Source organism: Rutidosis leptorrhynchoides, chromosome 10, assembly GCF_046630445.1.
Source record: "Rutidosis leptorrhynchoides isolate AG116_Rl617_1_P2 chromosome 10, CSIRO_AGI_Rlap_v1, whole genome shotgun sequence".
Classification (NCBI taxonomy): Eukaryota; Viridiplantae; Streptophyta; class Magnoliopsida; order Asterales; family Asteraceae; genus Rutidosis; species Rutidosis leptorrhynchoides.
In genome coordinates, this window is record NC_092342.1 from 61,886,281 (window position 1) to 61,907,275 (window position 20,995).

Below are 20,995 nucleotides of genomic sequence, written 5' to 3' on the forward strand. Positions count from 1 at the left end.
GCAGCATTCATTGTGGAGAAAGTTTTCTCCATCATGTCTGCATCACTTATTTCATGTCCACAGAATTTAAGTTGTGAACATGTATTATACAAAGCTGAGCTGTATTAATTTACTTTCTTAAAGTCTTGGAACCTTAATGTTCTCCATTGTTCCATAGCAGCTGGAAGTAAAATTTCTCTTTGATTATTGAATCTGCTTTTGAGACCTTTCCATAAAACATGGGGATCTTCTACGGTCACATAATTATTTTGTAAGCATTCGTCAATATGTTGATGAATAAAGCAACATGCCGTTGCTTGTTCTTTTTCAGAACAAGTGTCGTTTTCATTTATGGTTTCAAGAATGCCCATTGATTTAAGATGCATTTTTACTTTTATAAACCATGACATGTAGTTGTTTCCAATTGATTCTAAAGGAGTAAATTTAAGCTTTTTCAGATTCGACATTTTCTATTATCAAAAATTAAAACAAACAACATGATAAATTAGAGTCAATTTATATTCATAAGTATATAAACACTAAACATAAATTTAAGATAACATAATGATAAGTAGGCGACAATGTCGACCATGTGTAAGCAATCATAAATAAATGTTATATAACCGAAATATAAATATTAGTAAACATAAATGATAATTAGGCGACAGTGTCGACCATATAACTGTTAGATAATAAAAATATAAATGTTAGTAACATAAATGATAATTAGGCGACATTGTCGACGATATATTTTTCAAGTGGTATAACCGACCATATATCATTTAGGTGGCAGAGCCAACCATATTTATTATTAAGATTATCGTGCTGATAACGTGTTAAGATTTAGTAGTTTATAACTACCTTTAGTGGTTTGATTCTTGATTAAGAATACTAATAATGAAGTGTAAGAACAAAGATGATACTGAAGAGAAAGAAAGAAACACTTTATAAGTGTGAGAAATGGTGCAAGTTTAATACTTGCATTCATGGCTATTTATAGCAAAAATATCACAAGTTTAGGTAATACAATAATATTACTTTTGTGTATCAATAATTGACTATCCATTTATACATATATTCTATATTATAACATATTATTATTATTATTATTATTATTGTTATTATTATTATTATTATTATTATTATTATTATTATTATTATTATTTAATGTTTTAATTTTTTATATAATATCAGTTACGAGATATATTTTAAAAATATCCTTCTCCATTTCGTCCGTCAAAATGTTACAAAACCACAAAGTCCATCATGTATACACACCATGACTTGATGGTGAGCGAATATCACCCATCAGTTTCTTCGATGGCAGACAAATGGGGGCTCCCCACGACAAGTCGTTCTCCGATCTATCTATAGTAATATAGTCTATAAATCTATCTATAAAGAATATAAATATAGAAATATATTACTCTGTATTGAACACTAATAATTTGAAATAACACTTCAAGGGGTGGTCATGACCTAGCGATTTGGATGTTTGAAAATATCTAAACGAGAAGGGTTCAATTTCCACTTGCTACAATTTAATGTCTTGTTTCGAAAAAAATAATTTGAGATAACATCATAATAACTAAACAAGGGACTACATTGGATGGTGCCAATTACTATATTTTAGTTGGGCTAAGGAGTAAATATTTTTCCTATCAATTAAACTATTGAGGGTAACCAAACAGCCCCTAACCCATTCTCCCTCCGCCACCGATTCTCTTGTAGCCAATTTATATACGGAGTACTTGTTTCTCATAAAATAAAATTAACATTAAAAAGGTAACATCCAAGTCCATTTCTATTTCTTGGATGTGTGTTCAGTTTACAATAAATTTATTAGCTTAGTACTCCCTAAAGTCTTAATTTAGCTTAGACTATAAGAAATCCAGACCTGTTCTTCCATTTTTGTCTAAATCTGGTACTTGTAAACTGCGATTGCAATTTGCAAGCCACTAAATTTGGCATGTGAAATTGTTAATAGCTGTGTCATGATGTCATCGTGCATGCGACTCTTAATTAACATGAATTAATGACATATTTGAGTGATCTTTTCAAGACGTTACGTAGAACATGGAAACCCATGACCTTAAATCAATGCAAAACCTCCTTGAGATCTACATCTTTTTATACGGACTAAGAAAAAATTGTACCATTGGTCACTCATGTTTACTCCAAATTTCATGATAACCACTAATGTTTGTTTTGAACAAGGTTAGTCACCCAAGTATCAAAAAGTTCCATGATTGATCACCCAACTAAGTTCTGTCAAAAACATACCGTTAGTGTTTAATCACGTGTTTTACATGTGAGGGTATGTACGTCCACAAGTATGAAAAGTACCTATTTAAAGCCTATTTCTCATCTAAACCCGTCACTCTCTCCTTCCTTTATCATCCCCACGCAAGAACCCTAATTCAGCCCATAAAATACATCAAATTGATAATGATTAATTGTCGGTGTGGAGCACGGTCTCAACTCGTTACAGCTTGGACTGACAAAAATCCTGGTAGAAGATATTATTGGTGCCTCTCAACGGTAATTACCCTAACCCTAATTTTTTTTTTAATTCGTGCAATTGCAACAGGATTGAGGTCAATTGATTTATTTTTTTTTAATTTGTGCAATTGTGACAAAATGCTGACTGTAATTGATTTTTTTGCAGTTCTGCACTCATCACTTTATTGATTGGTTTGACCCGCCTATGGGTGATCGAGCAGTCATCATAATACCTGGTTTATTGAGGACAAAGAACAGATTGGAAAATGAAGTTAAGAAGCTGAAGATGATTATAATGGGGCTGATATTGATTTGTATCTTTTGTTTGTTCAAAGTGTATGGTTGAAGCACCTAGAATAAAATGTAGTGCATTGTTTTATTAATTTTTTTTTTTTTGAAAGGCAAGCTTGCATCAGTCCGGATCAAAGCCTAGTCATCATTTGCACACACACGCGCTTTCGGGCAGGAAACCCGAACCACACTCTGAGGATCCGACCCTTAAACCATCCCGAGGGGCAGGCGGGCCGGACCTTAGTCCCGGAGCGGGTCGGTAAAACCTTCCCTTTGGGCCACCTTCAAGGAATATATTTCAATTCCTAGAGCGGGTGACGAGGTTCGAACCCGAGACCTCTAGCCCTGCGAGTACACAAGTGTAACCGCCGTACCGCTGGACCGAAGTTAAGAACCATTTTGTTAAATGGTTGAACCATTTTGTATGTTTTAGTGAACTTGTATGAATTTGGTGATTGCAATAAAATGGTATGTTATTTGCACTCAGTTGGTAGCAACAGATGGTGATCAACATGTTCAATAATAGTAGATAGAATTACCATATATCATTACTTCTAGTGATTGTTGTATGCACAACACAATCACCAAAAAAATAAAATAAACTTTAGTTCACCTTCATTGCATACATACATAACACAAACACCCAAAAAAGGCTTAAACTAATTGTTGCATACATAACACAATCACCAAAAAAAAAATACTTAAACTAATTGTTGCATACATAACACAAGCACCCAGAAAAAGACTTATACTTAATAGTACTAGACTTCATATTAATCACTCCTTAGCTTTCTTCTTAGTACCACTTCCACTTGTTTTTGACTTCCTTTTAGAACCAACATCCTTACCCTCATTTGTACATCTTCTAGCATTATGCCCAAATTCTCTACATTTACCACATCTATTAATGCTTCCTTTCTTAGACAAACAGATGTATACACGCTTAAAAACTCTAGTTGGTAAGGCTGGATCACACTGTCCAGTTTCAACTCTGGTAGTTGTACCAGGATTTGACCTCTTCAATTCTTCCAAGTAATCCCTCAACTGCCCATATTGCTTGTGATAATCCCCTTGAATAGTCACAAGTGCCTTTTTTAATGCTCTATATGCTTTGCTCTTTGAGACATTCACTTCATTTTTTGCTTGAAGCTGATGTTGAACTGCTTTAGATGGAATTGTAGGATTGGATGGTAGTTGTTCAACAAGTTGTGAAGCTAGGTAGTCATAGGTACATTGTTTGATAAATCTAGATTCTCCACATTCATGTTTATCCTTTAAAGTTCTTACTTTCCATGTTTCTGAATTTGCTTCTTTTGAGATGTGTATAACCCATGGACATTTATCTTTACTGATAACATCACCTACCAAAGATTGTCCACTTGAATGTGCCTTAACTTTATCAGACCCCACATCACTAAGCACCAATTGTTTATTTGGCAATCCTAAACATTTACCCCTAAACTGTTTTTTGTCATTATGTGTTAAAACAAGTTGTCTCCTAGTCTCAACTGCATGAATCTTAAAGTACTCTGTAGCATCAGCTTTAGAACCAAATTCTTGACCAAGAAAAAAACAAGTATTGCTAACCTGCTGTTCTGACCCTATCTCGAAATCATCATTGTTTACCACTTCTAAATTCACAAATTGTTGGTCATTTTCTGTACTTACAATTTGTTTAGCAGTGCCCATGAACTCCACATCTGGATCAATGTTAAAATCAAAGTCTTGCATATCCACATCAACATCTTCTGTGTGGTTATCTTCATTAACAATGTAATCATTATCAAGGCAATCATTAGATTCGTCTACTAATTGAAGTCCAACTGCAAAAATTATAATTTTAGGTTAATGTTTTGAATTCATGTAATATAAATTTCTAATTTGGTAAAACCTGCTGTAGAAAAATTAGGGCTGAACAAAATTACAATTTTACCTTCTATTTGTGCTCCTTCAGACTCTCCGTAATCATCATCAACATCGTCTTCTCGATTCATCATCATCGTGAACATAATGATACAATATTAGGGTAAACTCTTGGCACGATTGATCTGGAGGGTTTTAATCAACTAAACGAGCGTACTAAAATTGGGCACTCATATCATAGGGTTTAACAAAATATGAATGTGTGTGGACGTATATACCCTCACATGTAAAACACGTGATTAAACACTAACGTTATGTTTTTGACAGAACTTAGTTGGGTGATCAACCATGGAACTTTTTGATACTTGGGTGACTAACCATGTTCAAAACAAACATTAGTGGTTATCATAAAATTTGGAGTAAACATGAGCGACCAATGGTGCAATTTTTTCTACAGACTAATAAAGTATTTATAAACTAATCAATTAAATACGTACTCGCTATTTCGTTTTTGTTGCATGTATCTGAGTGTATAATTACGAGATCTATATTTGTCTATATCATATATTACTTGATTAGTTGATTACTTGACATATGGACTACACTAGATCTCTAATTATCACTCTTTATTACTCTTAATTTTCTTTTTTTGAAAAGCAACATAATTATTATTACCAGTTTGAAAAATTACAAAGAGTACAATATTTATTTACTTCTTTGTAGCCTATATAACTATACATTAAGAACAACACGAACTATACACTGTAAACGAGTAATTACAACGCGAAGAGACATATTCTAGTTAGCCTCTAAATATATTTGGGAAAAGTATATGAAAATGCATTTAAATTTTACTAAATTTCTATTGTATGCATTCAATTTTCAGATCTCCTATTGTATGCATTCAACTTTCTAAATTGTCCTATTGTATGTATTTAACCTGCTATAATAGGTAACCTTTCAATTAGATATTTACATTATTAGTCTCTCATGTTTGTAAATCCTAATTTCATTGATCCCTCATCATGTTTGTTAAATCTAGAATGTTTCAGGCTTTGATTTCCATATAAAAGTTTCTCTATATGCTTCCGCATACACTCGAAAGTCATCAATATAACCTGAAACAAATCAAAAATTCCGAATTTGATCAAAATCAAAAGAGTTGACTTTTTACTTTGAAGCTTTGACTTCGAAATCCAAGCTCGGATTCTTCGAGTCAGGACCTCAAATTTTGCAGATAGTTTCAAGAAGTGATTCTAAACAATTCTGAATTTTTTACTTTTCTCTAAATCTTCCTGGATCAATCCGATGATGAACTTGGATATGATGATGAACACAAACAGAAGCATACCTTTGTTTTTGGCTCTTTATAATCATCAATTACTTTTTCTGCCAACTCTAAGCTATCTACATATGTGTGTCTATTTACTTGTCACTTAAATAACATACTTTACGCCTTGTAGCACAGTTCATAAGAATATGAAAAAAAGACGGAATCATCCTTCAATTCATGTTTTATTCATTCAAAAGACTTATAAAACAGGCCAGATGTAGAAGTAATTAATTGTAAACCATGTTTAGTGCAAAGATGATTTTGTAAACCGTCACCTGATACATTTTTAGGTGACTTGCAAAGATGATTTTGGTTTTCTAACTGTTAATTTGATCAGCAAACATAGATTAGGTTATTATGTTAAATTGAATTTGGTTATCTAGAGCCTGATGGTGTATGCTCGATGGTGTATTGGTTGAATGAGAATGGATTTGTGGTGGTATGAAGTTTTGAAAGAAAATGTTATTTGATCAGCATATATGAGTTTCATATATTTTTATGTGGAAGCTAATACAGAATAATTGTTTGGGGTTTGATTTAGGGTTAGTGAATAATTGGGGATGGAGATGAAGGACAACGTTGAAGGAGATGGTAGGATGATGGATGATGATGAAGGGACCAATGAAATTAGAATTTACAAACATGAGGGACCAATAATGTAAATTTCCAAAAATGAAAATGAGGTGACCTGAAAGGTTACTTATTATAACAGGTTAAATACATACAATAGGACAATTTAGAAAGTTGAATGCATACAATAGGAGATCTGAAAGTTGGATGCATACAATAGGAATTTAGTGAAAGTTCAATGCATTTTCATATACTTTTTTCAATATATTTTTGGGTTCACGAGCTATTGGTTCCAATCCCATTTTCTTTTCTTTGAACGGTTTGAAATCCACTCGAAACTTTTAACTTGAATTTCGTGAAGTAACATTGACCCGCTCGCCCATTTTTTCATGAAGGTTTTCTTATTACGGTTTTTCCAAAGATAATAACCACAAATCCACTCGATTGCTTACCATAGTTTAGTGGCCCATTTTGACTTGATTTGCGGATGTCTTCAAAGGAATAGCTCATTCATACTAAGATTGTTTATCGATCCCAAACATCGAAAGCATGTTTGCATAATATGTGCGAATGATCAATGGTTTTGATCCCGTCGTCACACATGGGACAACGGGTCGAACCAAGGTCAATCCCACGTTTATCTAACTCGGTACTTTATTACTCTTATTACCGATTAACTTACAAAAAAAAATGACTTAACAGGTGTACCAATTAAACTTTTTCTTTTATTTAGGAAAAAACATAGAACTTACACTAAAATAAAGGATTTCAACATAAATTGAAACTCCTGTAAAACACACAACCATAAAGAATAAAGAACCGAGCATAAAATTATAACCTAATTAACTTAGCTCCCACCAAACGTAATCTAATTAAACTTTTAGTCTCATTTCTGGCCTATAACTTAAGCACACGTTACATTATTCTTTTAAAGGGTTTCTAAGACGAATTGCACTAGTAAACGTAACATGGAGGTTTAAGCTCTTATTCATGTGAACACATGTAAGTTCTAGGTCCTAGGTCTTATAGTTTACTTTTAAGAACGTGATTATATTATATTTATATTTATATAAAACAAACAAAAAAAAAACAAAAAACAAAAAAAAAAAAAAAAAAAAACTCAAGCAAAAATCTAAAGAAATTATTACAACGTATTTTCATTCAAGACAGTGACGGGGGATAATAAGGACAGGATAATAAGGGCGGGGGTGTCATAGTCCCCCCAAAAAACTTTGTCCTCACTAGCAATTTCTGCGATTTTAGAAACTGATTTTGTTAAGTTCAAATCTTGACCTCACCAAATTTAAGTTTGAACGTCTGACATACAGTTTATTGACTTTATTCATTGGATTAATTATTATTTTATCAATTCTTAAACTTTTATATTATTTGTATATAGTACTATATACAGTACATATATTTTGTTAAAAACAGTACTTGCATATTTCATTCAAAATTTAGCAGTTTGGGGATATTATAGTGACCTTGAATAATTAGCTAAGTAAATCGAATGAAACCCTTTATTCATATTGAAACTACTTGTTTTGAATGGATTTTTTGACTCCCTCATTGTTGGTGTTCAAGCTACGTCACTAATTAAGAGTTCCAATTTAATGAAATTATGTTCTCTGTGACTAACCAAGAAAAATAATTAATCACGACGATTTAATTCATGATGACATATTTTCTCTAGAGCTTCAGCTTGAAACAAACACTACTACGATGCGTCGAAGGTCATATAGCTCATGAGTCATGAGCATATATTATTATAGATAGATTTGAAATGAAACAAAGTAAAATTAAAGAAACATTTATACTTGATGAAACATGAAGTAACATTCACTGTTTTTGATAAGAATTGATTAAGATGGAAAACATGTTACATTGTTGTAAAAATAAAAGGGTAAAACAAATGAACGTGTAGAACATGCCAAGCATGTTCCTCAATAAAATCGTACGAATTTAGCACTCCCAGAAAACGTTCAATTTTGAATTTGAGCAGTTAGTCTTTTCTTTTCTTTTCTTTTATTTATACTAAAAACACGGATATTATTAAAATAGAAGGCAACTTTGTCACATACGAGTAATGAAAGATTCACAATCAAAAGATACAATGCGAAACACGCTATGCTCGAAGAGGGTAAAAATCACTAGAGTAACTTCTGACAAAACTAACTTAAATCAAGCTCAAAGTTTAACATTTTTGAATTAGCGAGGAAACCCCTTTATGAAGGAGCACATTGGCTCCCTCATAGAGGGTGAACCTCGGGTAATCAAGCCCTCCAAGCGTGAGATCGGGTACTGGATGAATTGTGCATTACGCGCACCTTTTGGTCATACTCCATTTCTGAACGATTTGGCATAGTCAGGAGTCGAACCCGTGTGGTGTGCTTCATTGAGCAACTCGGTGGTCACTCAAGCAAGCATGCGTGGTTTAATTAACCTACTTTGAACGCACACTTTCGATTCCGCTCATCCGAATGAGAGGTTATCCCGTCAACTTTATCAATGAAAGCCTTTTCCTTCCTGATGCATAAAGGAATATGTGAAAACGTTGGCCTTTTGAAGCATCATTTTTTTTAAAGGGAAGTAATTTTACAAATATATAAAAATACACGAAACAAACTAGCAAGAAACTAGACAAGACACGAGACCACACACAAACAAACAAAAACTCGAACACACTAGTACGAGAACACTAAAGGAAAATCGCACACCCATAGCCCAACTACAAAAGATCCACGCAAAATACCATACACGAAACCCATACACAAGAACCACAAACATAGTCGACCCCGAAATGAACACCACGACTAGTTATTGAATTTATGTTTCCGAGCCCGAGGATGCGCAGGAAGAGCAACATGAGCAACAATCAACTTCATCATCGTCCTCTTCCGAATCTTTCATCACATTATCGATAAAATATCTATCATACCATCGAAATTTATCCCGACGTTAGCTACGCTTCATATTTTTCCTTTCCCAAACATGTTTAATGAAATGACTTTTAATTAAAGGATGGACTTCTCTCTCTTTAAAACGAAAACGAGCTACTACGGTAGATGTTGAACTAGAGATCACATCTTGCAAATCAACGTTATCCCTTTTGTTAAAGCTAGGATCACCCACATCAGATTCATCTGAAACCAGGCCTAGACCATTTGAGGTGCAATTACTCATCTCAGAATCCGGCATGTAACTTGTCTCATACTCATCTCAGAATCCGGCCTGTAACTTGTCTCAAAATGCTCTCCACCAGATAAAATATCACTAGATTGGGCTGACCCAATAAATGTGCTTTGATTTATTGAGGAAGCCTGCTCAAGCCCAACCTGGTTTTGAATATTCATTGGAACTCTCAAAGGTACACAGTAATCATCACACGTGTAATCTTTTCCTTCGATACCTGCGCAGTCGACATTGGAGTTCGCATCAGAACCTATCGGCCTTTGAGCTTCTCCCGTCATCAGACCGTCGTCGGGATTGATTACCGGTGTGGAGACCGCTGTCGGAGAATCACCAGACGAAACCGAGGTCTCATTGCTTTCAGTCGGAATAATCTCACCATCTTCAACGTCATTTGCATCATCTGTTGGGATAAAATTTACCGATCCATCAAGAGCTTTTTCCTTGTTACCTTCATAACAGGTTCCATTATTCACACCCACACTTGATGATTCGTTATCCCCCGAGCTAGTGTCTTTGGCAGGTTTCGATTGGAACAATAAATTACTGGAGGTGCCATGAGTTTTTTCCAAGTTAACCACTCGTTCGGATGGATTAGGACGGGTCCTTTCAAAGTTAACCACTCGCTGTTAAAGCTAAACACGAGATTGTGATTGCTTACCGATTCAGGAAGATTAAATTCAAGACATTTACCTCCAACCTTTATCTCGATACGATTAGTCACCGGAATCTGGAACTCCTTGGATTCTTGATTAATACCTGCAAGTGAATCTGCATAACTGCTTCCTTCCCATTTTAATGGATTAGATGGACCACAGTTCCAAGGAGCATGTGGAAAATTATCATTTCCTTCAACATTCAGGTTGCTTTCACCATCCTTACTCAATGAACGATTAGCTACATTCCTCTCCAAAGCTTTTTAAACTCGAATCCACCTCCCATTTATCTGTATGGTGTTCAAGATTTTTTTGAAAGAATCAATATCAGTAATGCCATCAAATCGAACATATCGAAAACGTTGGCCGCTTGACAATCTCTTTCATGCTAAGTACACGTCTTTAAGAACACCGTAATTCTCGAAGACTCTCCGACAATCAACTCAAGACCATGTATCCGGGAAGTTGAAAATCATAAACGATGTTACTTGATTATCACATGACTTTGTAAACGAATAACCATTTGGCTTCAACATGAGTAAAAAAAAATTAATGTTCTTTGGAGACTTTTAACAAACAGGTGGTGTGCAATGAGAAAAATTTGAAGAGAGAATAGCTTCCATAAATTTTCCTGCTATGAATCTAACAAAATATTAAACAAAACAGAAAATAAAAGTTATGAAAGATGGATTAATGGCAATTTATGGCGACGACAAGGTGGTTTTGGTGGTGGAGTAGTGACATTAATATACGATATTATAGATTTAACTCTTTTATCAATGACATAAAATTTCTATATTGAATAAAGAATTGAACATATCTGAAGCATCATATCTACCATCTTTTACTGACTTCGTTAATTACTCCGTAATATGTAGTATTTACTTTCTCATTATAATCCTCCAAAAAACATTGACAAAATGTGATTAAATCTGTAATGCCAAAAAACATAAACCATGTTTAAAAAAAAAAAAAAAAAAAAAATTGCGCGGTGCACAGATCTTAGTGCGTGACGTGCACCCGCTTGTACGGAGCACACCTAGTTACGCGGAGTGCACATTGCTCAACAGAAAAATCCCAACACTGAGTGCGTGACCACCATGTGGTACGCAGAGCTCAGACCTGGTGCCAGCTTTTCTCTTTTGATCCAGATTGAAACATACATCAAAGAACAACTATTTTGATCCCCAAATCTACACTTCAACTTTACAAACAAATTTAAACGTATCAATCCCTTTAAAAACACACTTATAACTTTTATAATCTCTTTAAGAACGAATTCACACCTTTACTCTTTAAAACATATTGAACGACATTTTCAACTAACAAAATCGTTTTGACTCTTCAACGAAACTTACTACTATTTTGACGACCAACTTGCTTCGCTACATACATAATGACAAATCTCACACTTAACAACTCAAACAAAGATCAAGACCTTAAACACAACAAAAGGGAGTCAACCGAATCATTTAATCTCATACAACCAACTTGCACCCAATTCACACTAAACAATATTAAACATGATCCGAAATACATAATCGACTCAAAATAATTCATTTATAGTATTATGTAAGTTGCACAATAAATGCGAAAGAAATAATTGTAGTAAAATAATTCTCCTAACGTCTCTGTGGGTGGCATATGATCACGTCTGTGGTTAAGTCTCCTCAAGTGCTGTCTATATATTTGTTCGAAAAAAATAATAAATTAATAAAACATACATAAAAACGGGGTAAATGACATTTCTTAGTGAATACCATAATTCAACATACACATTCTACGATAAATATATAAATATAAATGTAAATAAAAATGTAAATATAAATACAAATACAATACAAATAAAGACTTATACTTAGACCATGAATAACCCTGTCTGTGACGTCACATGCAGATTGTTCACTTTTTGGCCAAAAAGTGCAATCTGCCTGTGACGTGGCAGTGTCACCCTTTGACACCAAAATAACCCTGACGCCCCTCCAGTGTCAAATAGGTCCCACCAGTTTTATTTTTTCTTTTTTTATTTTATTATGAATACAAATTATATTATATATAATTAAAAACATATAAAAATTAACCATTACATAAAATTTAACCATTACATAAAATTTAACCATTACATAAAATTTAACTATTACATAAATTTAACCATTCATGGTGCGGAATGCGGACATAAGGTTCCAAATATGCTCAACTAGATCATCGGTTAGTTGGTCGTGCACCGTCCTATCTCTTATTTCTCGGATGATAACGTCTTGATCCCGTCCTCTATTCGGTATCCGTTCTGGACGATTCTCCATATCTTTGGTAATGAACTCTTCCTCCCAATCACTTAACGCAAATCCTTGATCTTCCAAAATCATATTATGTAATATGATACAACAGTCCATAACTCTCCGCATCTTGTTTTCCGACATAGTGCGTGCTGCTAACCTTAAAATATGATATCGACCTTGAAGAACCCCAAATGCCCTCGCTACATCCTTTCGGGCACTAGCTTGAAACCTAGTAAACTTAATCCTTGGATCATCTGTCGGACACGCAAAACCTTTGACTAGAGTAGCCCAGTCAGGATATATACCGTCAGCTAGGTAATAGCCTTTTGTGTACTGATTACCGTTTACCTCAAATGGTGCTAGTGGAGATGTTCCTTTTTTAAGTTTATCAAAAACATAGGATTGATTCAAAACATTTATATCATTGTTGGAACCCGCCATTTCAAAAAATGCATGCCAAATCCACAAGTCATACGAAGCAACTGCTTGAAGCATAATGGTAGGTTTCTTGTGATCACCCCTAGTGTATTGTCCCTTCAAAGCAACAGGACAATTCTTCCACTCCCAATGCATACAATCAATACTCTCGAGCATACCCTTAAAATCATGTTTCTCCTCATGTTTACTATATAATCGTTGAACATCGTATGCATTGGGAGATCTCATGTAACGTTCTTTGTATAATGTAATAATACATTTACAAAAGTTATCTAAACAAAGTATTGAGGTTTGCTCACTCATTTTTAAATATTCATCAAACATATCGGCGGCAGTTTCATACGCCAATTGGCGTAGAGCCGAAGTCATTTTTTGCAATATTGTAAAAGTCGGCCGACCGATAGCATCAAAATGTTCCCTAAAAAATCTAAAATGCTCGGGAGTATCATGAGAATCGAAATTAGAAATACCTTGCGATATTCGGAGAAATAGTTCAATCCGCATACGAAAACGCCTTTTAAATTTATATGGCGGAAACACGGGTGTGTCACTAAAATAATCCTTCCATAAGTTTTCTCCGGCTTCTTCACGATTTCTTGGAATATAAATTCGTGATCTTGGAACACGCTCGGATTCGACTTCGTCATCCTCATCTTCTAAATGTTGAATTAGTGCAATAATACGTCCGTCTTCCGAATCGGAATCGTAACTAAGTAAATACGATGCCATGAAAGAAAAATAATTGATAGATAAGAAAGAAAATTGTATGAAATAATTGATAGAAATGAAAGAAAAATAAAGGGAAATGGTGTGTTAAAAGTATAGAATGTATGAGTTTATATAGATAAAAATATATAGAATTTTAAAAAAAAATTAAAAAACACAAAAATAGCCGTTTGCCAACGGTTTTATTTTTCAGCCAATCCACATCTGACACGTATCCCTGACGCTTCCTCTCTCTTCCGTGAAAAACTTGACTAAGCCCCGTCCGCGTCACCGGTAACGCCCCACTAGGGGCGTTAGAGGGGCGTCACCCAATGCCAACAGGTCTGACGGGACCCTCTGACGCCGCGTTAAAATTGTTTTTATAAATACTCCAATAATAAGTTTCCAATTTCCACCGAATCTTGTCTATTCGCATTTAATTTAAAATTAGTACACACCAACAATACTGTCATGCTCATGATAAAATCCCTTTCCGAAAATTGACCAAACCCTACTCAAAAAGATCAAGAAAACATTTGAATCCAGGAAAGTATCAAAACGACAATACCCATTTACACACAATATATTCATAGATACAGATATATATACCAATCAAAACAACCCATTTGTAAAAACCATTCCTTTAAAGATCTTATTGATTGATCCACAAAACGGAGCCTGTTCTTGCTGTTTGTGTGTTTAAACTAACTGGGTTTAGTTTAATTGTTTATCTTCATTGATTTCACCAAAACACAACTGATTTTGATAATTCTATTGAATTAAAAAAAAAAATGCAAAAAAAGAGATGGAAGAAATTAGGGTTCATGAGGAGAATGCTAACGTGCGCCATTGCTTTGATTTCATTGGTGGCTCTGTTTTCTGCTCATTTGCATCTTTTTTTCCCTCCTTCACAACTGTCTGTGCTTCCTGATCCTTACAAGCTACCAAAGGTGATTCCTTTTTTATTTAATTTTTATAATTAATTGATTATGATTATTATTTATTGATGGGTCCAACTAGGGTTTTAATTTTCTTGAATTTTTTTGCTTTGTTTGGCTGTTCAGTTAGTTTACTATTGCTGCTAAAAGTTTCTGTTTATTTTGGGCAATTAAGCTTTATGAGGACTATATATATGTTGTTCATTTGCAACAAATTCTGTTTATTGAAATGTTAAATCACTAAAAAAGGTTACTTATTTGGGAAAATCAGTGCTAACTACAGGCATATAGTAATGTAGTTTTAGATAAGGTGTTGTTGTAATTATTTATAATTAATTATGTGTAATATTTTGTATTTGTAAGATGCAAAACTCTAGTTTGTCCTGTTTCTTGAATTATTGTATACAAATGTCACAATATTGGTTCAATTTTTGGGTTTTGTCCTAATTTTGAACTGATATTGTCTGCTTTGGATTGTAAAAATTGGAAATTATTAGCATAACAAATGTTCTCATTGGTTTTTGTGTGGGCTCCACACACATTTAAACTTTGAATGAACACTGAATATCTTGGTTAATGCAATATGTAGCAACATGAAATGCAATACCAAAAGTTGAGCAAAGAGCAAAGCTTGATTAGTCCCCATTTGTCAAAACCTCTCAAGGTTAATTTTTTAACTCAACTTTTAACTTTTAATCTCCCATTGATCATTCTATTTCTAACTTGTAAATACAAGGAATCTTATCTAGCGTTTAACGTTTAGTATAAATATTTAGCTATAAATATTACTTACCTGAGAGATGCTGAGATGTTACGTAGGAGTAAATGACGTATTTAAACCAATATACTTACTTTTTATTTTTGCAATTTATAATTCTTTCAATTTTATCTGAAAAGTACCATTTTTTGCAACATACGATTTTGAGATGGCAACTTATAAACACTATACTTTTATATTTGTGGGATATTTTAACCGGAAAGCTGTAAATGCTGAAATAGTTCTATTGTTTAATAAATCATTATAATATATATATATATATATATATATATATATATATATATATATATATATATATATTTTACCTTTATAGCAGTTAAATATTGATGATTAAGTAATAATTTATAAATATAACTGAGAAGTAGTCATGAATGTTTCATGTTTTGAACTCCTTTAGACTTGACAGATGAACGGTGCTAACGGCTCGTTGGATTTCAACAAGTTGTGGAAGCGTCCACCTAATCGTGACTTCGTCCCTTGTGTCGAGCCAAGTTCGTCATATACCGGTTAGAATTATTGTGATCTTACTTCAAGTGAATGTTTACTAATGATTTAGTTATTCACGGTTCACATGGTTTATGATTTTAGTTCCACAAGAAACGCGAGGTTACTTGGTTGTTCATACGAATGGTGGCCTCAATCAAATGCGAGCCGGGGTACGTTTCTTCCCTTGATCCCCATATATCTTAATATGATTTATATTTATTATGCATTTATAATTTATATTTTTGGTTAGTACATTGTACTCCCGGGTCCTATTTCACACACAACCCTCTTTCGTTAAATTGTTTTGGAAGAAGTAAAATACGTAGTGGATAAGTTTGAAAAAAACCTTTCGTTAATGGGATTCATAAACATGGTTGACCGATATTGACTTTGATCAATTCTAATTTAAATTCATATTAAAATGTTTGACCAATATTGACTTCGACCGATCTTGACTGAATAGATCCGATTTTGACCCATTGACCGACGTTGAACTATTAATTACTTGGATTTTTGGAAAATCGGGTCGGCCAGTTTCTAAAAAGGAGTACTCAGCCTTAATCGGAGAGTTTTACAACACTATTCATTAATAACACAGATATCATTATAAATATTTTTCTTGTTATATTATAAAATAGTCATTTTAAGGTTAAAACCTGATTTTTTTAATATAATTTTTTTTTTTTGTTGTTGTTGTTGTTGTTGTTGTTGTTGCAGATTTGTGATATGGTAGCTGTGGCTCGCATTATAAATGCTACTCTTGTAGTACCGGAGCTCGATAAACGCTCGTTTTGGCAAGACACTAGGTACTACTTCTCACCTTATGTTATGATTTGATTTTGAGTGTTTGCAAACGAATATCTAAAATAAAAATCGGTTTGTAAATACAGTAATTTCTCTGATGTGTTTGACGAAGATTATTTCATTAGTTCGTTAGCTAACGATGTTAAGATAGTTAAAAAACTTCCAAAAGAATTAATGACTGCAACGAGAGCCGTTAAGCATTTTAGAAGCTGGTCAGGTGTTGATTATTATGAGCAAGAAATTGCCAGTTTATGGGATGATTATCAGGTACACTTGTTCATTTGTTGTACTTTATGTTATATTATTACAAACAATCAATAATTCATGCAAGAACGAGTGAAATCATTAAATTTTTATAATACATTAGATTACCATACTGGTTATAGTAGTGATATGAAGTTTTGTGATCAAAAGATAGACCACACGATAGATCAAATCTTAAATGTTTTAGCATGTATATATTATAGAAAATCTATTGTATGTATTCTACTTCAAATAACTCGTTCTTGGTATTAAATTTTAAGTCATTGCTGCTGTATACATCCGTTGACTTCTTAATTCGGTAACCAGTAAGGGGTTGTTTACTTTTTTTTTTTACTTTCCCTTTGTTTCCATTTGCCTCTGTTTGGCTATACCAATTTTCAGATTAGATGACAAAGAAACAACAATTATACTTACTGAATTAAGAACTGTACAGAAACAGATCATTAGGTGGAAAGTAGTAGTCATATAGTTTCTTATGTCATCAACACAGGTGCCACTTCGGCCGTTTACAAGTTATAAGAGTTTAATACATACAATAGAAAAATGAAAGTCTGATTAATACACCGAGTGCTAAAAAAGTAGAATACATACATACAATAGATTTTGAGCAAAGTTTGATGCGTTTGAAACACTTGACCTAAATCTAAATGTAAAGTGGAATGTGGTACTTGACAATTGTTGTCCAAATTGCTGTTTTTGCACATGTATTACTTTTTGTGCATTTTCGCGTCAATGGGCTGTTTGAAACGTAAAACCGAGATTATATAGACATATAGTTGCTATATAATCTTTCACGTTTTCTATTTTTCAGTTGACGTTGAATCTGTATTTTTAACTACACAATTAATGCAGAGTGTTTACATTTTCAAATCCGTTTTTGTTCCTTTATACTGTATAACAGTTACTCTGTTTTTTTTTTTTTTTTTTTTTTTTTTTTTTTTCTTCTCAATTTTCAACAAAGGTTGTAACTTATCAAATCGTAAGATGAAAATGCTTCTTCTGAGATATATGATTAAGGTGTGATAATCAAAAATTTAATCTTTAAATTCTTGTCTTTAGGTTATTCGGGCAGCTAAATCGGATTCAAGATTAGCTAATAATAACCTTCCTCCCGATATTCAAAAATTGCGTTGTCGTGCATGTTATGAAGCCCTCCGTTTCTCACCGCGTATAGAAGCAATGGGAAAAGTAAGTATGCGTAACGTATTTATCTGAAGGTGGCAAATTAATTAGGTAATTGGTCAAAACAGGCCATGTTCATGTACGGGTACAAACAAACCATTTTGGGTTGAGCCGAAGAAGTTTTAGTCCACTAATATTTTTTTATTGGTTAGTCAATTTAGTTATAAAAAAATGATATAGGAAGTTTTATGCATTTAAATTATTACACTATGGGGAGTGAAAGCTTGACCCGTTAGAGATAAAAGTACCCGAATCGATTTCCACCTATAATGTCATCTAATTTGCATTGTGGGTCCTCTAAAAATATTTTTAAGCGAATTTATTTATTTTATTGTATTTGTTTTGTAGTGGTTGGTGGATCGGATGAGGTCATACGGTCCTTACATTGCGTTGCATTTAAGATATGAAAAGGACATGCTTGCATTTAGCGGATGCACTCACGATTTATCAATCGAAGAAGCTAATGAACTTACATCTATTAGGTAAAATAAAATATATCATAATGAATACTTTGATGTTAAATATTGAGATTCTCTTCCATTATTTTTTTTTTATTTTACGTTTTTTTTGTAGAGAAAATACGTCGTATTGGAAAGTGAAAGACATCGATTCGATTGAACAAAGAGCAAAAGGGTATTGCCCGTTGACTCCAAAAGAAGTCGGAGTCTTTCTAAAAGCCCTTGGATTCCCTAAAACAACTCCGATATATATTGCTGCCGGAGAAATATACGGGGGTGATACCCGTATGTCCGATCTCGCTTCCCGCTTTCCTATGTTAATGAAAAAGGTGCGTAGTCCGTTGACTCATTGACTTTGACTCTTTTTTTCTCCTATTATTTCATAATATGTGATGATCTTGTCGAAAATTTGAATCTTGATGTGGCAAAAAGTGGTTGCAACGTTTTGTTAGACACATAGTATGATGCATATTGTTTCCAATGTTGACAAATTGAAACTTTTGGATTAGTGTAAATGTTAAGGTCTCACTCGTCTTTTGATTGCTGGAACTATTATAGTTTATACTATTTTATTTATTTATTTATTTTATTTTTTTGTTTTTGAAGGAAAACTTGGCGACAATTGAGCTTGATCCGTTCATCAACCATGCATCTCAAATGGCTGCTTTGGATTATATTGTGTCGGTGGAAAGTGACATTTTCATACCGTCGTATTCTGGGAATATGGCAAGGGCTGTTGAGGGTCATCGACGTTTTTTAGGACATAGAAAAACTATTTCTCCCGACAGGCAAGTTATTTTGTTTCTTGTTGCTCTCTTTTTATGCAAATTTTAAAATTTTATGGATATCTGATATTTCAAATAACATACGTGGCTTCTTGCTACAATCATAGTAAAAACACAATCTTTGCTAAATAAGAAACTCTGTTTTATAGGACCAAAATGCTAACTTAGACCTTTTCTTTATATATTAGTATATGACTCATGGCTAGTTATTTGCTTATTGAATGGTCTTTGATCTGATTCTTGATATATTGTTACCTTTTTGTTCATTAGGAAACTTCTTGTTCGTTTTTTTGACAAAATTGCTAATGGCACGATGAAAGAAGGCAAGAATCTTTCAAATCGGATTATTGAGATTCACAAAAGACGGTACGTTCCTTGTCTACTTCCATGTAGACCCTTCCATACCCATTAGTAGTATTTTTTATAATATGGGATTAGCCGTCTGAACTTGCTTTGTAGCTAACTAGCTATAGAATGCTCCAATTTGGAGCTGACAATTTCAACCCATTCACATAGAAACAGGTCAATGTGGCTTGTACTTGATTGATAACCTGCAAAATATAAAAACTCGGGATAAAATATTTAAATAGGTCAGATGGGATAAACAGGTCAATTTGGGTTGTATTAGTCTGTTTTGACACACCTGTATACCAATTGTTCAAATATCAAGGATATTTTTTAATGCTGTCATTCTGATTTCACATGGTGTGCTTATCGCAGGCAAGGTTCACCTCGAAAGAGAAAAGGTCCCATCACAGGGACAAAAGGAACGGATAGGTTTCGTTCAGAAGAAGCGTTTTATGTGAATCCTTTGCCTGATTGCTTATGCCAAAAGGAATTTGAAGAAAATAGCACCACTGTCTTCATTAAATAGACCACCTTGACGTGTCGTTTTGTATTTAGATGATTAAGCACCCAGTTGAAGTTGATGACGTGGCAACCGAATGATTTAGCAGCACCCTTGTCGAGTATTGCAGGCTATGTATATCTATGAGAAAACAGTAGATGCATTTTAGATGAAAACGGTGTTTAGGTGAGTGAGAAAAAGTGAGAAAAGATGAGGTATTTGAAATGGTTGCAAGTATTGGGTGGTAGGCTTTATAGAGTAAAATGTTCGTTCTTCATATAGAGTAGTAGTGTTTTTGTATTCAATTCAATACATTATAGTGGAACATGTTATTTAAATAAATAATATAAAGATAGAAAATTTTAACCTGATATTACATCTCTCTAGGAACCAAACCGATAATGACGATTTGAACTGATCCCAAATCGAGCTATTTCGGTCCGGTCCTTGGTCTATATTTTGCTAGATTTTTGGTGTTCGGTTTAGCCTGCGCCGCTCCCAGAAAACTAGTTCGGTTAGCTTTGGTATAAACACCTCTATTTGCTTCAGTCCTGTTATCAAAACCTATACATCCAAAATACATTTTTAAATGTTTTAACACAATAATTCAACGATTAAGGAGGTTATGATTCTGTAACGTGTGAAAAA

General features: G+C 33.6%; 2 protein-coding genes across 3 annotated transcripts; one reads left to right on the forward strand and one right to left on the reverse strand.

The window, feature by feature from the left end:
• Positions 1-12,530: 12,530 nt before the first annotated feature.
• On the reverse strand, positions 12,531-13,829 carry LOC139870315 (protein ALP1-like). The gene has a single exon (XM_071858143.1). The coding sequence runs from the start codon at positions 13,827-13,829 to the stop codon at positions 12,531-12,533; it is 1,299 nt and encodes a 432-aa protein (XP_071714244.1).
• A 418-nt stretch (positions 13,830-14,247) lies between these two features.
• LOC139869957 (O-fucosyltransferase 7) lies at positions 14,248-20,547 on the forward strand. Of its 2 annotated transcripts, XM_071857807.1 has the most exons (12): positions 14,248-14,755; positions 15,333-15,407; positions 15,928-16,027; positions 16,110-16,177; positions 16,725-16,813; positions 16,898-17,078; positions 18,135-18,263; positions 18,606-18,739; positions 18,831-19,044; positions 19,322-19,503; positions 19,771-19,866; positions 20,221-20,547. In XM_071857807.1, exons 1-12 carry the CDS (start codon positions 14,597-14,599, stop codon positions 20,372-20,374), a joined length of 1,581 nt encoding a protein of 526 aa, XP_071713908.1. In that variant the 5' UTR covers positions 14,248-14,596; the 3' UTR covers positions 20,375-20,547. The 2 variants fall into 2 exon arrangements, with proteins under 2 accessions (XP_071713908.1, XP_071713909.1); XM_071857808.1 differs by lacking the exon at positions 14,248-14,755 and having other exon boundaries at positions 15,349-15,407; positions 15,919-16,027.
• The last annotated feature ends 448 nt before the right edge of the window (positions 20,548-20,995 follow it).